The 17,848-nt window shown below is 36.0% G+C and overlaps 1 protein-coding gene across 1 annotated transcript; it reads right to left on the bottom strand.

Annotated features, from left to right (window-relative positions):
- Positions 1-1,301: 1,301 nt before the first annotated feature.
- LOC141671718 (TPR repeat-containing thioredoxin TDX) lies at positions 1,302-7,415 on the bottom strand. Its single transcript, XM_074478036.1, has 10 exons — positions 7,196-7,415; positions 7,081-7,113; positions 6,439-6,520; positions 6,262-6,349; positions 6,087-6,167; positions 5,890-5,954; positions 5,635-5,775; positions 5,412-5,525; positions 3,578-3,608; positions 1,302-2,101 (listed from the first exon to the last, which is right to left on the bottom strand). The coding sequence occupies exons 1-10, from the start codon at positions 7,303-7,305 to the stop codon at positions 1,773-1,775; spliced, it is 1,074 nt and encodes a 357-aa protein (XP_074334137.1). The 5' UTR covers positions 7,306-7,415; the 3' UTR covers positions 1,302-1,772.
- Positions 7,416-17,848: the final 10,433 nt, after the last annotated feature.

Raw genomic sequence — 17,848 nt, 5'->3', positions numbered from 1 at the left:
GAAAAAAACTTAAAACTCAGTTTAAATAACGATATAATTACAATTTTTTCTTTGAATTCTTAAAAAAATCATGATTATCAATAATAAGTCTTTACAATATATAATTTATTTTTATGTAACAACCATGATTGATACCCGGTTGTGTAAAATATAGATATTGATTGTTTGTCAGTATTAATGTGAACACCATATATAAATTATTGCAATTCATTTATTACAGAATTTTAATTTTTGAATAATTCATATTATTTAAGTAATCTATTGTCTCACTAGATGTTAATAATGATTATACATGTACATAAATAAGATATTTAGCATATTAATAATTGAAACCATCGTAATTTACTAAGAAATGTAACATACGATAATTTACATGCTGACACACACATATAACTTAATTTTACTTTGTTAACAGTAATGTAAATAAAAAACAAACATTTTTTTATAAATACATACGTTAGAATTTCAAAAACTAACATTTTTAATTACAATACTTTTATATTAATTGTAGTGTAAATTTTATATTATTGTATATTATGATTGCAAGTTATTCTGACTTCAGTTATGTATTTTTTATTTTTTTAAATTGAGTAAATTAATTGTTAGTTAGTAGTGAACTCAATAATGATATAATCCACTACATATAGTTTATTTAAATAAAATTCAAATTTTTTTGTCAACTCTGTATTCAACATATATGTCAATTTTTAGTTTTTTCTTTGTAAACATGCTAATGACATTCTAAAGATTAAATTTAATCATTTCGTTTTAAACGTACATCGGCTACCTTGTTTATATTCTTGTTTATATTCATTAATTAAATACAAATTATACAACACAAACATAAATATATATTTTGCTTAATGAGCTATATTTGGAATGTTGTGTAATTTGGTAATGTATTGTATGAAAATAATACACATTGATAAACAATAAACTTATATTTAATATACGTTAAACATTATATAACATTTATAAATAGGAAAATAACTAAAATATTATAATTGTATGATACAAAAAAATTCTAAAAAATGACTAATGACTGGTACGTGTTATAATGTCACTTTAAGTATAAATTTTAAACTGCCTGTATATCATTTATGCAAGCCAACGGCCACAAGTATTCAATTTCCCTTTCAAATAAATGATATCAAAGCAAACTCATCCAACAACAAAATTCTGGTGGTAATAGATAATAATTAGAAGTAACACACTTCTAAATTCATGGAGTCCTTTCTACAGCTTTCCGAACAAAATATTTTACACTATCAAACTAACAGATAAAAATTACAGGTGGATCATGAAAAATTTGACCCTGTATCGCTTTTATATGGCGAATTTATATCAAACATGTCCATAAGATAAGTGTATACAGTAATTAAATGTATAGTTTCTCATGAGAGATATATAACAGGTGTTCAGATCTGCACTTCTACAATATACTGAAACGGGCCGTTTATTTCCTACAGTACTTTCATAACTCGTGACTTCAATACATCCACGACATCAAACATTCTAAAAAAAAATTCATAAACCCAGACTCATTGCAAATTATTATATTATCTAACACCGCATAGACTGATTGTATTGTAAAAGGAGCATCACCCGTGAAACAAGTGTTCAGATGTATAAAAAGTCCAAGCATCACATGAGAGAGAAATCAACCAAGGACAGGAAATCCGATTTCCTAACAAACTGGCTAAGCAATTGGATACTGTCACAAGACTAAACAAACACAGCTGCGAAATTTCTTCTTTTTTCTCAGATCATATCTACCCTGCATGCTGGATAATTTTATTTTCAAGTGCATTTTTGTCGGCTCCTACAACTTTGTCAACCTCTTTCCCGTTCTTAATGAAGAATATGGTAGGAACACTGCTAACATTCCAAACTCTAGCCACAGCTTCAGCCTCATCAATGTCCACTTTCAAAAAACAAACTTTCTGGTATTTCCCGGCCATGTTTGCATATGTGGGAGAAAGGTAACCACAGGGTCCACACCATGTTGCAGTGAAGTATATAACCAGCAAACGGGATGCTTTGGAAGCAGCACTTGATATAGTCTCTAGCTCGCCAGTAGAATGAATTCTAATAACTTGCCCTATAGAATTCAAAGTAAAGTCACAAAGAAAGTTTACAAGTGTGCATCACCTTAAATCAAATGCACACATGCATGAAGGTATAAGCCATGCTTCACCAAATTACTGGTATATACACTACTAATGGTCATGTAATTTTTTCACTCATGTCTTTAGACAAAGTTTTGAAGTGAATGACTATACTATTATCAAGTACATAGTCGGCATAAAACTAAAGAAAAATGCTTAAAAATATGTAAATATATGGATATTAAAAGACTCACGTTTATTATTTTATATAATCGTATATATAATATAAGCAAAGACGCCCTAGAAGATGGTTATAAGGGAAAGTACAACATACATGAGCAACTCTTTTCTAATTTATCTCAAATAAGCTTTAGATAAATCTAAACATAGATGTTACTAATTTGTATGTGCCATGTGCAATGCACTGTTTTGAAGAAGTTAAACTATCTTCAGAAAAACACGGATCTTATTTTAGTTTTAATCTAATAAATGATCCAAGCATGTTTTACTTTTTTCAAGGACTATTAAGAATAATGAAGCTGGAAAATTTGGCTTATTTACAGAGAATGACGATCATCAAAACCATATTTGCGATTACACTGAAGGGGAGCTTTCAGGTACTTTCAAAAATATATAAATAATGCTGACAGTAAAGAAAAGAAAGAGAAAACAAAGCAAATAATCAAAAAAAATTAAATAAACAACAATCACACAAGTTTTTTTGATAGATAGATCACACAAGTCAAATACACATGGTTTGTGTATTCCTATTCCACAAGCCGCACTATTATTGCATTGATCTCTCACACTATTGTGTTGTGTTGGGGCTTTGAAATTACATGAAAATATTTATAAGAGAAGAAAGTAGGCCAAACATATAAGATGGGTAAATGCTGAACACAGCAGTTAAGGTCTTGACGCTGAAGTCAAGGCCTTGAACTTCTGCTCAAGCCCTCTGAGAATGACGGCTATTTCGCACAAGGCCTGAAACAGACTCCACAATCTCAATACACAAGATAACAGAATGAATGGCGTCTTGTATGTAAAGCGCATGACTCTTATGAATTCCTACCAGAATGGCATTTGGGGGGAAAATGCGTAATCAGTAAATTCTAATATTCTTGATCTGCATGTGCCTTCAACTAGAAGAAGGTATACAAGACCATTTTACAAGTAATCTATCCATAATTATCAACTTTGCACTAGCCAAATAAAATTATCAACATTGTAGAAGTTATACACACAAAACACACCATTGACTACAAGACTTGGAATTCAAACAATAATATTGCAAGAACAAATCTTCCACATATTTAATGTTAGCTTCATCAAAAATTTTACTTTTGCTATTTCGTTTTGAAGACTTGACAAAGCTAGATATATGTTGCATATATAACGGAGCACGAGGAGCACAAACAAATCAGGTGACTGGAAAAAATCAGAAAATTAAACAGAGTTGAAAGTCATACCATCCTTAAAAGCAGAGGCAGATTTTGCTTCCTGCATATAATTGAAAACTCGGTAAGCAATAGACCTAACAAGCAATATATGAGATAAGGCATAAAAAGGGATTATATCAAAGTTATTTATCAGACCGTGATAATCATTCTCCTACTAACCCTACAGTCCTAAAATACACTTCCACCTTTTCTTTACTTATTTTGCTAATTGTTACAAGTCCACTTTATTTTTAACTACAACATTGTAATAGCAAAGCACAGTAGTGCGGTCATAAAGTAGAAGTGGATACACGAGGAAAACACATGAGTCCGGTTACTGTGAGGGGGTGATGGGTTCTGCCACTACTAAAGCGGGATGAATGAATTATGATGTAAGGCTTGGATCAACGTATGTAGAAGGAAACGGGCGCAAATTTGAACAAATATTCCCTGGCAATACTAATGGAAACAAGGTAGGAATCATGCTAACAGATGCTATAATTGATCTGAACGTTGAAAAACTAGCAAAGCTAAATAGATGCTATAATTGATGGGAAGGGGCTCTGATTCTTTGATGTAATTGCAAAAATCATACGAGTAGACATTGTCATGACAGAATCAATGAACATACTCTCTCCTACCTCGTAAATGATCTGCACATTGAAACACTTGCAAAGCTAAATAAATATTATAATTGATGGAAAGTCCACTCTCATTTTTCTGATGTAATTGTCCATGGCAAAATCATATGAGTAAAAACTAAAAATTGCCATAACAGTGACGGAAATAAACTATCATCAAAAGAGAATAAAACAAACCAAGGAAACTAACAAAAAATCGAACAAACTCAATAAAATAACTAACAATCTCCCGATGACCCAGTTTCAAATATATAAAATCAAAATGAACCAGCCATAGATCAAAGGGAAGAGAAAGAGGTGAATCTAGAAATCAAAAGTTAGACATGCAAAATAGGTGCAGATAATAAGCCTAGACTAATTTGATATGCATTGATACCCTTTCATCCAACCTTAAATAAGGGCTAAAATTGACTCAAGAGTTCTGAATAAAAAATTGACGGTAAATATATTTGATCAAGGTATGCACCTATGGTTGAGGCCTTAGGAAAAGTGAGGCCTATCAAATAACTTATGATTACTTAGAAATCCTAAGAGTTACAAAATCTGGAGAGCCAAAAATCTCAAATAAGAAAAATATAAAAACATTAAAGAATTGCAATGTGAAAGAGAAAAAGGAGGGGAGGGAAGCCAACAACTTGAGATCAGAGACAATTAAAAGTAAGTTTGAAAATGCAGAAGGAAGCATAAGAGACCAATTTCAGCAAAAAGTAAAAAGAACATAAAAACCAAACAAATTGTTATCATGGCATCACCAAGGCGATACATAATGTCCAAAATGTTTAAATTGTACAAAAGTAACAATTAATGGGGTCTTCAAATTGACCGCGCATCTGAATCACTGTTCTTTATATCTGATTCATAGCAGATGATGTTCCACCTACTCGTACTCATACCATATTGCAAAATGATTCATGTACCATGCAACACTTGAAACATACACCTAGACTAAGGGTTTTACAAAAAGTGAAGGTGGCCATAACAGGTTGTTACTAATCTCAAATAACAGTGATGTAACCTATTTGAGGTAATTGGCTGTAATTTGGCCAGTTTTTAGCTTCTTGGTTTTAACTTTTTATAAGGCAGGATTTGGGCATGCACCTTACAAATCACCAACACAGTACAGCACTAACAACGAACACCAAGCAATCCCAGTGTGCCGAAACCCTTGGAATTTGGAAATATAAAATGCTTTTAATAAAAAAATTCAATAGCATTATCAGCACCTGGGCAGCTTGCCGCCTTTGCCTATCTTGCTCAACTTTTTTAATCTCCTTCTCCTTTCTCAGGCGTTCATACTTACGACGATGCTCTTCGATTTTCTTCAGATTAGGTTCAACCTGCAATATGTTTTATAGTTTTATAGTCATTTTTTTTATTGCTCAAAAAAATAAGAATAGAATAAAGCACGAAACATTTATTACATTATTGTGAGTGTTAAAACCTAACCTTTTTAAGTGCTGAGCTGATCTCCTCATCATAATCTAATCTTGAAGCAAAATGCAAATCATGTGCCGCCTCTTCCCAAGAGCCCAGCATGGCTTTTGCCAATCCTCTTATTTTATGCCCTTTAGCAGAGTCAGGGTTGACCTGAAACAAAACTATAAATATTTTTTTCTACGCTTCAAAAAATAGTCAGCTAAGAAAGATCAAACTTCTTTTCTCCAATAGAAAAACATGTAAATTGTGGACATTTAAAAAAACCTGCAATGCTGCATTGGCATCGCGAATAGCTGCATTTGGTTTCTCTATTCTGACAAAGATACTAGCTGCATAAAGCATCACAAGCACGCAATGGAGAGGGGGGTGAAAAGTTGAGTCAAGTGATATAAAGAGCAAAGAAACTACACAGATTACTTGACAATTTGTCCCTTGAGTCATTAGTCATGGTACAAAATTACCTCTGGTAGCATATAGTATTGCAGAACGTGGATTCAAAGTAATAGCTTCAGTTAGGTAATCTATGGCTTCATTCAGTGTACCTATAACACATTTATGTATGTGAACACAGTTTTTTCCCAGGGAACCATCTAAAAAAGATTCACGTACTCTATTTTCCATCAAAAACTAACATGCCTTTCTCTAATGCATCCATAGCTTTTGCTTTCAAAGCCTGTGCAGCGTCCAGATTTTCTTCAGTTACTTCAATTGAAGCATCCCCCATCTTCGATGAAACAGAATCACGCTTAATTTCTCAAACTGAAAGACAGTACATAATATTTTCATTTCTGATAATCCCATCACTTATATTACCTTTTGTGGAGGATCACTGTCAGGTTCAACAACATCAGCATCATCCAACTCGATATCAGATTCTACAATATCATCATCCCCTTCATCATCACCAAAGATCACGTGTTTAGATAATTGATATCTGTTCAAACTTTAGAACAATATAAATCCTCAAGATCATTACCCTGCACATAAACTCACTACTATTAGGACGCAAAAACGAGATAGTTAGATAAGCCATAGAAAAATATGTATTTGTGTGTGTGTAACCATGTAATCTACAAGAAAATTTCCAGACTTCAAAATAGCATCTAACATATTTTGATAGGTATTCACAATATCAGGACTCGATTTTGAGCAACCTATTACATGAAAAAATTATTTCAACAAATCATATTAGAAAGCCTCATACTAGAAGATACTCCGTACAAGAGCACATTCACAATCAACAATTGCAACAAAATGGATTGATTACTTGATTCAAAGAGGCAATTACAATTCTGCTTCTATATCTCTACTTGGAAATAGCAAACATAATGTCATATTTCATATTGATTCGATAAAATTCACATGAAAAGTAAAATTCAGGATGGTCAAATCACATGTGCACATAAAGATATAAAATGTTATGGAGATAGAAAAGAGTTGGAAGTGGAACTAACTGAATTTGAAGCTGCTGGAAAAGTGGCTCCCATGCTGAAACACATACAGGAACATCAGGGAGAGAGAGAGAGAGGAAGAGAGAGAGAGGGAGAGAGAGAGAGAGAGAGAGAGAGACCTGTGCAAGTAGTGTTGGAAAAAGGAAAGGTCGGGGTTTTGCAGAAGCGAAGGATTGAGTTTCAACTGCTCTACCAACAGCTTCAGCTCTGCAACTTTACTATTTTCCATCTCTTCTCCCCTCTTCACCTTCCAAGTCAAGTCAATTCTCACTTCTCAGGGTTCCTCTTCAGTTCTAATATAAGATTTTGGTTTCAACTTTACTATTGTTCAATAGATGATCAAAATATGATTTTGATGATATATAAGAAATGCAAGTTCAGTTTCGTCAAAAAAAAAATGATCAAAATATGATTTATGTCCAAAAAAATGATTTAGCAAGAAAAAATATATAAAATAGTTTTGATTTTTTTAAAAGAAAAACATATATCTATCTCAAATTAAAGATTAAATTTGTGTATACTAAAAATAAAGCATAAACAAAAAAATAGTTTGATTATCTTTATTTAATTATTCATGTAAATCTTATTTATTTATTGTTATTTATTTCTTTTATGAGTTATTTATTTTAAATATATTTTAATACTAATTAGTATATATACATCAATTATATTTTTTATTTGAAACAAGTTAACTTTTTTATTTTTTTCAAATAAAATCTCATTTTTTTTATTTATCGTAGAGAACCTGCGGCCTCACGGACTCACACGCAAATCACGTGAAAAAAGATAAACGTAAGCGACAGTTTGTAGTTCCCTAGGCATAATCACAAATTATCTTCCCTAAGCGAGCACATTTTTCATAAATATCATAGACAATTCTATTTAATAAAATAAAATAATAAGTAATAATTAATAACTTATATTTTAGTCATAAATTAGTGTATATATAAATTAATTAACATTTTTAACTAAACTATGAATATTTGTTAGGTTCTTCAAAATATTTGACTATTCAATAAGTCGACAATAAATCATTTCATTTTTAAAAAATCAACAACAAATCACATATCAAAATCTCTCTCACTAATTCTGATTTTTGAAATCTAACTAAAAAAATATGTTAATTTTTTATTTACCAACTAAAATACCTTATTTTTCAAAAAATATCGAAAAATTCTATTAAAAAAACTAAATAAATAAAATTTTATAATCACTAATAACTGAATAATTATCCTTTTCATCTCAAACACACAAAATTTTCAATTTCAAATAATAATTGTGCTACTTTTTCGAAATAGCACAGGTTATTAAATTACTGATGTATAATCAGAGATTATAAAATTTTATAAATTTTATAACCTGAGAGCAATTTTATTAAATTTCACATGTAATGTTAAATAAAATTAGTTTATTGCACAGGTTATAAATTACTGATGTATAATCAAATTATAATTTTACGAACATCAACAAAAATCTATAAAAAAAAATGCTAGCTATATCACTTTGGGTCGTATTTATAAACTAACATACTTAAATTAACATATTTTTCACACATTTTTGTAATTAACTAATCAAATTTTACTTAAAATAAGTGTTTTAGACTTGCATTGACTCATTTGAAATGTGCACTCACTTGTAAAAATTACTCATAGTATATTTTACATCAATAATTACCAAATATTTTCAAATAAAATTATATTTTAATTACGTAATCAACTTTTACTTAAAATAAAAATTTTAGACTTGCATGTGAAAAAATTGAAATGTGCACGTACTTGTAAAAAATACACATAGTATATTTTATTAAATGATTACCAAATATTTTCAAATAAAATTATATTTTAATTATGTATTTTTTTAAGTACACAATCATATTTATCACTGTTATTTTATCAACACATTTTGGTATTTACAGATTTTTGTGACAATTATAACAATATTTATAGTTGGTTTAGCACCCACTTTAACACTTTGCATTTAAGTTCACCACCAGATTGAAATTGGTTTGTAGTTGGTTTTTGACTTACTAATACTAGCATGAATCCCGTAGCACGGTTCCCATTAATATTTTAAATTTTTATTTATCAAGTTATATTATATTTTTAAAATATTTATATAAATATATAATGATTATAAATTTATAATAAAAATAATAGAATAATATGTGGTCTTAATTTAGTAAAATAAATAGACTATTTGTAGTAGTTTAACAATTTAATAGTTTAGCAGATATGTAACACTATTATTTATATATAAGTTGTATTCGTAGTTTAGTAACATAAGTATACTATATTTAGTAGTAGTTTAATAATTTAGTAGTTTATTATATATATAACACTATTTATCTATTTTTGTAATAATCAAAATTAGGGAATTATCGTTGAACCAAACCGTTGGAACCAAATTATTTTTATTCCCGCTATTATAGTATAGTATAGATTTCCGTCCCAAATATAAGTTTATTTGATTTTTTACACATACTTTAAAGTGTATAAAAGTCATAGTTCAGCATATTTTTCTAAAAAAAAAATTCTTTAACTAAAATTTAATATGTATACTTCTATTAAGAAAAAAAAATTGAAAAATAATTTATAAAGTTATACTTTTTATTTACCTCAAAATACGCATAAATAACATAGCATCCACTTTAACACCACCATTCAACTTAGTCTTATACTAGTTTTATCCCGTGCAATGCATGGATATCTTATAAATATTTTATAAGAATTTTTAATATTGAATTAAATTAATTTATTATTTTGGAAAAATTATAAAATGACATCTATAACTCTATTTAGTTGTTAAAACTTATTCTATTAATATTAAATTTTTTATTTTAGTTGTCGTATTGTTTTTTACTTAAAATTTTATATATTTCTAATTTTAAAATTATTAAATTTATACATATTCACCTATAAATTTATTATACCAATCACAATTAAATTTTTATTTTTGTACTTTACGCGGATTATGTATATGATATAATACAATAATAAGATAATGATAGAAAATATGAGAATTTATAAGTATCATAAATAAGTTGATAATATTATTTTTATTAGTATCAAATTGGAATTATTTACTGATAGGGATAAATAAATTATGATTGTATAATTAAATACTGCATTAATTGTACAAGCTGTGGGCTGCTAGGCCCAATAAAAAGATATATGAAACTCAGACCAGAAAGGTTAAGCCTAATGGACCAGATCAGGCCTGATGGAATAAAAAAGGCCCAAAAGCCCTAATTATTAATTAATTTCGTAATTAATTAATAAGGGAAAAATCAGCTATTGAGAAGAGTCCCGATAAGGATATAAATCCTTATAAATTAGCCTCAAGGGGACCTAAAAGGATAAGGAATCAGCTTCCTACTTCCTAGGACTCCTAAGTCTATCCTAATTCAGAGGCTTGTCCACCAAGTCCAATTCAAGGACTCCCACATCTATATAAGGGGCCTCACCCCACAAATCAGAACTACGTTTTAGACTTAGTCCTTGGAGGACATGAAAGTCACTACGTCCTTGGTAGCCCTCGCCGCCATAGCCCCGAGGGCAAGTATCACCAAGAACTACGTTTTTTGACTTGATCCTTGGCAATCAGCAAGGTACGTAGGCATCTTGTTAAGGCAGATTGAGTCACGAAACACAAGAGCAGTCAAATCGAGCCTCGAAGCTCACGTTCCTTAGTATTAAATACAGCAATTATATATATTAGTTTTTAATCCATAACATTTGGCGCCGACTGTGGGAAGAAACGGAACAACAACCATGGCGAGAACACGGAGAACAACCAGCACTCTGGAGGAGGGAACACCATCAGGGACAACCCAGGTGATTTCATCAACCGTGGAGGTTCCTCCCCATTCAACTTATGCATCTACTCAGGGGGAAGTCCAGACAGGGGCAACTCATCCTCAGCCACAAGGGACAACTCCCCCGACTATTCAAGGTACGAATCCTCAAGTTCAACAAATACATATACCTGTGAATTCTCGACCCGTCGGGTATGAATATTCAACTATTGTTACTACTAACCCCCCTTATGGGATGCCTCTTCACCCTGAGGTTGGAGGAAGTGGATATGCTGGGCGAAGCGAAGCACGAGGGCGGTCGCCCCCCTATATACGAGGTTTGGATCCTATCCCTGAGGATCGGGAATTTTCTGGTCCATACACTGAGAGAGACTCCGAATCTTCGGATGATGAAGTAGCCCCGAGAAGGAGGCGTCCTGGAAAAGAGCCAATGGCCGATGGAAGGCAACGCCCCCAAAGCACCCCAGGGGCGAATCCCCAAGAAGTGCAGGAAAAGATCAGGGCTCATGAGGCTGAAATCCAAAGGCTGAGGCGTGATTTGGAGGCTCACCAAGCCACCAGACCCCACATACCTCCTAGGGGGAGAAATCCTCCTCCTATCATAGACCTGGATGGTCCGGTAAGAAGAAGGGCTGCTGTCCCAAGAACTGATCCAAGCAATCTCCTTCCCCTTGGAGATCCTGATGATCCAACTCCACCCTTCACAGAAGAGATAATGAATGCCCATATCTCAAGAAAATTCAAGATGCCCACTATCAAAGCCTATGATGGCACGGGAGACCCCGCTAATCATGTTAGGACATTCTCTAATGCACTGCTGCTGCAACCCGTGAATGATGCTATAAAATATCGGGCCTTCCCTCAAACCCTGTCGGGTATGGCTCAAAGATGGTACAGTCGCCTACCCCCAAATTCTATTGGATCATTCAGAGAATTAAGTCAGGCTTTTATTAAGCAATTCATCAGTGGAAGAGTCCATGAGAAAAGTTCAGCATCTCTTATGAGTCTTGTGCAGGGAGCTAAAGAATCCTTAAGAGATTACCTAAATCGTTTTACAAAGGAGGCTTTAAAAGTCCCAGACCTTGATGATAAGGTAGCCATGATAGCACTGCAACAAGGAACTAGGGATGAGTTTTTCAAGATGTCTTTGGCCAAACGACCCCCTGAGAGCATGTTGCAGCTCCAAGAGAGGGCAGGGAAGTATATCAAGGTTGAAGAAAGTATGAGGAAGACCGTAGTAAGTAATGAGCCCACTGGAGGCAAGAAACGAAAAACTGACTTGGAGTATATCGCTAAGGATAAATATCCTAGAACTGAACAAAACCCTGATTCAACCCCCAAGAAGGGAGGACCTGGGCAAAAGTTCACTGAATACGCTAAGCTGAATGCTCCCAGAAGTCAGATTTTGATGGAGATTGAGAAAGACAGAGATATTCGCTGGCCTAAGCCCTTGAAGGCTGATCCCGCCAAGCTAGATAAGGGCAAGTATTGCAGGTTTCACAAAGATGTTGGCCATGACACCGATGAGTGTAGGCAGTTGAAAGATGAAATTGAGTTTTTGATTCGAAAAGGAAGACTGAACAAGTATACTGGAGATGGAGGAGACAGAAATAATAATGGAAGGAAGAACTTTGAAGATCGTAGGAGGGACCAAGATGATCAGGGGCGGAATCCCCAACCTAGAGGACCAGTTATAAACACCATTTATGGAGGGCCGAGACCTCGAGGGCCTGTGATAAACACGATCTTTGGAGGTCCAACTGCTGCTGGATTGTCCAAAAATTCCAGAAAGGCATATACTAGAGAGGTTATGCATATTGTTGGAGAAGCCCCGAAGAGGGCCAGGACAGAAGTAACATTGGCTTTTGATGATTCCGACCTAGAGGGTGTGAAGTTTCCCCATGACGACCCGCTGGTCATAACGCCGATAATAGGAAATAGCCCGGTTAAGAGGGTCCTTGTGGATAATGGTGCTTCTGTGGATATCTTGCTCCACGACACCTTTCTAAGGATGGGGTATAACGACTCCCAGTTAACACCAACCGACATGCCGATATATGGATTTGCTGGAGTAGAATGTCCTGTGGAAGGGATAATCAAGTTGCCAACCACCATAGGTACGGAGCCAAGGCAAGCAACGCAGATGCTGGATTTCGTAGTGGTAAAGGCTAGTTCAACTTATAATGCTATCATGGGGAGAACAGGGATACATGCCTTCAAGGCAGTCCCCTCTTCCTACCATTCAGTCATGAAGTTTCCCACCCGAAACGGGATTGGAGAAGAGAGAGGAGATCAAAAAATGGCTAGAAGCTGTTATGTGGCCTCCTTGAGGGCAGATGGAGTCGGGGGGCAGGTTCTTCCTATTGAAGATATGGATGTTCGAGAAAATGATGAGAATAGAGGAAGGCCAGCAGAAGAATTGGTTTCGGTTCCTTTAGATCCCAAGAATCCTGAGAGGATGACTTTCATTGGAGCCACATTAGAGGAGCCCCTTAGAGGGAAGTTAGTGAAATTTTTGCAAGAAAATAGTGATGTGTTTGCATGGTCAGCAGCTGATATGCCAGGCATAGACCCGGAGTTAATTACTCACAAGCTAAACGTGGATCCAAGTCGGAAGACAGTGAAACAAAAGAAAAGAAATTTTGCCCCGGAAAGACAAGAGGCTATAAAGCAGGAAGTGGAAAAGCTCTTAGAGGCTGGTTTCATTGAGGAGATTCAATTTCCGGAGTGGTTAGCAAACCCTGTAATGGTGAAGAAGGCTAATGGAAAGTGGAGGATGTGTATAGACTTCACCGATCTGAATGATGCATGCCCCAAAGACTGTTTTCCGCTGCCTAGAATTGATACTTTGATTGATGCCACCGCTGGACATGAGATGCTGAGTTTCATGGATGGGTTTAGCGGATACAACCAGATCAAAATGCATAAGGATGACATTCCAAAGGTATCATTTATCACTGACTTTGGTGTTTATTGTTATCTTGTTATGGCGTTTGGTCTCAAGAATGCAGGAGCCACCTATCAAAGGTTGGTGAATAGAATTTTTTAGGATCTTATTGGTAAGACTATGGAAGTCTATGTTGATGACATGTTAGTCAAGAGTCTAGTAAAGACTGATCATATAGCCCATTTAAGGGAAGCTTTTGAGGTCCTGAGGTACCACAAGATGATGTTGAATCCGACGAAGTGTGCTTTCGGAGTAGGATCTGGAAAATTCTTGGGATTGATGGTCTCAAAGAGGGGAATTGAGGCTAACCCCGATAAAATAAAGGCAATCCTGGACATGGAACCCCCAAAAACTGTCAAGGATGTTCAGAAACTCACAGGAAGGGTTGCTGCGCTAGGACGATTCATCTCCAAGTCAGGAGACAAGTGCTTGTCATTCTTCAAGTCATTAAAGAACATTAAAGACTTTGTATGGAGTGAGGAAAATCAGAAGGCATTTGAAGAGTTAAAGAAGTATATGGGCCAGGCCCCGTTGTTGGCCAAGCCAGTTCTGAGTGAAATTTTATTCTTGTACTTGGCTGTTTCAGAAAGCGCCTTGAGCGCGGTGTTGGTTAAGGAGGAACTGAAAGTTCAGAAACCCGTATACTATGTCAGCAAAATTTTGCATGGTGCTGAGTTGAATTATTCAGCCATTGAGAAATTCGCTTTAGCCTTGGTAATGGCTTCAAGAAAGCTGCGTCCTTATTTTCAAGCTCACCAAATTGAAGTGCTAACAAATCAGCCACTGAGAAATATCATTCACAGTCCCAAGGCAAGTGGGAGACTGATTAAGTGGGCAATAGAGTTGGGAGAGTTCGATCTCAAGTATAAGCCGCGTACGGCCATAAAAGCCCAGGCACTAGCTGACTTCGTGGTGGAATGTACCATACCCAACCAAGAAGTCGGGGGGCAGGAAGATACCATACCTCAATACAAGGGAGTCGACAATGGGGACGAGGAGAAAGAATATTGGGTTCTCTATTTTGATGGAGCATCAAAAGCAAATTCCAGTGGAGCAGGGTTGGTTTTGCAAAGCCCTGATGGATTCTTAATTGAGTATGCCATGAAGCTAGACTTCCCAACCACAAACAATGAGGCAGAGTATGAAGCCCTGATTGCTGGCCTTGGTCTAACTGGGACACTTAGAGTCAAAAACTTAAAGGTCCGTGGAGACTCGAAGTTGATCATATCCCAGGTAAAGGGAGAATTTGAAGCAAGGGATGATACGATGGCTAAGTATGTTCGCCTAGTAAGGGCTGTGATGACCCAATTTAATGAATGCCATGTTGAACACATTCCAAGGGAAGAAAATGCTAAAGCAGATGCACTATCAAAGTTTGCTTCATCTGAGATTGAAGAAAGTTCAGGAAGTGTGTACTTCCGTGTTTTGAAGACACGAAGCATAGATGTTAAGCTTGTGGCTCCCGTAGACTTGGGGACATCATGGATTGATCCCATCAAGGCTCACATTCAGACCGGTTGGTTGCCAAGCGATGCAATTGAGGCACGAAAGTTAACTATTCGAGCACTAAGGTACTCTTTGATAGATGGGATTCTATATAAAAGATCTTTCGTGGTTCCTTACTTGAGGTGTCTCAGGCCCGATGAGGCACGCTTAGCTCTTGAGGAAGTGCATGGAGGTATTTGTGGGCAACACTTGGGGGGCAGGGCCTTGGCTCATAAGAACTCGTTTAGGCTTCTATTGGCCAGAAATGATGGCTGATGCCAAAGAATATGTAAAGAAGTGTGATCGTTGTCAGAAGCATGCACCAGTCGCCAGACAACCCCCCGAGATGCTGACCTCTATCAACTCACCTATTCCCTTTGCTATGTGGGGGATGGATATTCTAGGGCCTTTTCCTATGGCCACAGCACAAAGGAAGTTTCTGATTGTAGCCATTGATTATTTCAACAAGTGGATCGAAGCCAAACCTTTGGCCAAAATCACAACTAAGCAGGTTGCACAATTCCTGTGGGAAAACATTATGTGTCGATATGGAATTCCCCGTATCCTCGTCACTGACAATGGAACACAATTCAACAACGAGGAATTCAAGAAGTATTGCGAAGAAAATGAAATTGAGTTACGGTTCACCTCTGTGGCTCACCCGCAAGCCAATGGGCAAGCGGAGGTAGCAAATCGGATAATCCTGGATGGACTAAAGAAGAGGATCGAGAAGTCAAGAAATAATTGGGTAGATGAGATACTTCCAATATTATGGGCCTACAGGACTACTTGTAGAATCACGACAGATGCAACTCCTTTCATGTTGGCATATGGGGCGGAAGCAGTAGTTCCCGTGGAGATATCACATTCCTCTCCAAGGATTCAGGCCTTCGATGAGAAAGAAAATGAGGAAGGGCAGAGATTAGCCCTGGATTTAATTGATGAAGTGCGAGATAAAGCACATGCAAAGATAGTAGAATATCAGAAAAAGGCTTCATTCTATTACAACCTAAGGGTTAAAGAGAGATTTTTTAAACAAGGAGATCTAGTCTTGAGAAAAATAGAGGCTTCTGGTGTTGGACAGAAAGGAAAGCTTGCCCCAAATTGGGAAGGGCCGTACAGAGTCAAGAGCGTTCAGGGTAGAGGAACCTACGAGCTGGAAACTATGGATGGTTTTGAAGTCCCGAGGACCTGGCATGCACAAAACCTGAAGGTTTACTACGTGTAAGATAGGCTAAATCAGGGTCGAACCCATATTATGTAAGGTTTAGGAAAACCAGACTTGAAAAGGAAGAGTTTGAAATTATTTCAACCTATGGATGTTTGACTTGTGATAATACTTGTGTGGCCCATTAAGCCGAGTTTGAATATTAAAGTATCGGAAAAATGAAGGAGAGAATGCAAATAAAGAAAGTAGCATACCCCCGCAGGGTAATAAGTTTTAATACAAACAAAAGTCCAGACATAAATTAAGGATAAAATTACAGAATAGAAAAACTACTCCTCCATGCGGGAGCCTTCATTCTCTTTCTCCTTATCAGCGCCTTCAGCGTCCTTCGCAGGAGAAGCGGGAGGAGAAGCAGTGTTAGGATCCAAGATGCGATCATCTGGCTGAGGGGAGTTGAAGAGGGTGTCTATGCTGTCCTCTGACTCAGCCTGCTCAGGACTTATAAAGTCCTTAGGGTCGACTAAGCCCGGGTACTTCTCAGAAACAGCCTTCACGGCCGCATCCCATCCCTGAGTGAACTGTAGGGAATAAAGACCCTCATCATGAATCTCCATGAGATTCCTAAACTTGTCAGAATCCATGTAGTCATCAATGAGCTTATCCTTATCGCTCCTAAGTTTCACCAGCTCGGAATGAGCCTTAGCCAGCTCCTCTTTCTTCGTGTCCAGCTTCTTCTCCAGGACCTTGGCTCTCTCCTCCCACTTCTTCATCTCCTTCTCAAAAACATCAGAGTTACCCTTCCAAGATCTAGCCTGATGTAGGGCCGCCTGGAAATAGGTATTACTCTGCAAAGAAATATGTATGAGTTGGCGCAAATTCATTGGGATACAAGAAAAGTTGAAATTCACAAAAGGAAGAGAAGAAAAAAGAAAATTACCGCAGCTTGGGCTTGAGAACCCAGAAGCTCAATAGTCTCGACGTCACTCCCCGTAACAATGTCAGTGAAATCATGGGGAGTGATGGAATGGTACGACCAATCCTTGGCATGTTTGGTGGATCCAACCACCGTATCGCTCCTCCTGAAGCCCCAGTTAGGCCTGAAGGAATGTGCCTTAAGTGGAGGATCCACATCGTCCCCCAACTCGACCACCGGGACGTGGGGCTTAAGGAAAGTAGGACCGTCAGGTTTGCTCCTGGGGTCCCTGTTTAACTTGGCCCTCTTCTGGCGGCCAGATTCCCCCTCCTTGGGCCTATTGACATTATTAATAGCCTCACAAGCTGAAAGGAAAAGCAGAAGGAATATTAAAATCCAGAAAAAAAGAAAAAGTGCGATTAAAGAGAAGGAAAAATAATTACGC

The sequence above is a fragment of the Apium graveolens genome, chromosome 7 (genome assembly GCF_009905375.1).
Source record: "Apium graveolens cultivar Ventura chromosome 7, ASM990537v1, whole genome shotgun sequence".
Lineage (NCBI taxonomy): Eukaryota > Viridiplantae > Streptophyta > Magnoliopsida > Apiales > Apiaceae > Apium > Apium graveolens.
The sequence above is the reverse complement of the archived record's forward strand: the minus strand, read 5'-3'. Positions and strand labels throughout refer to the sequence as shown.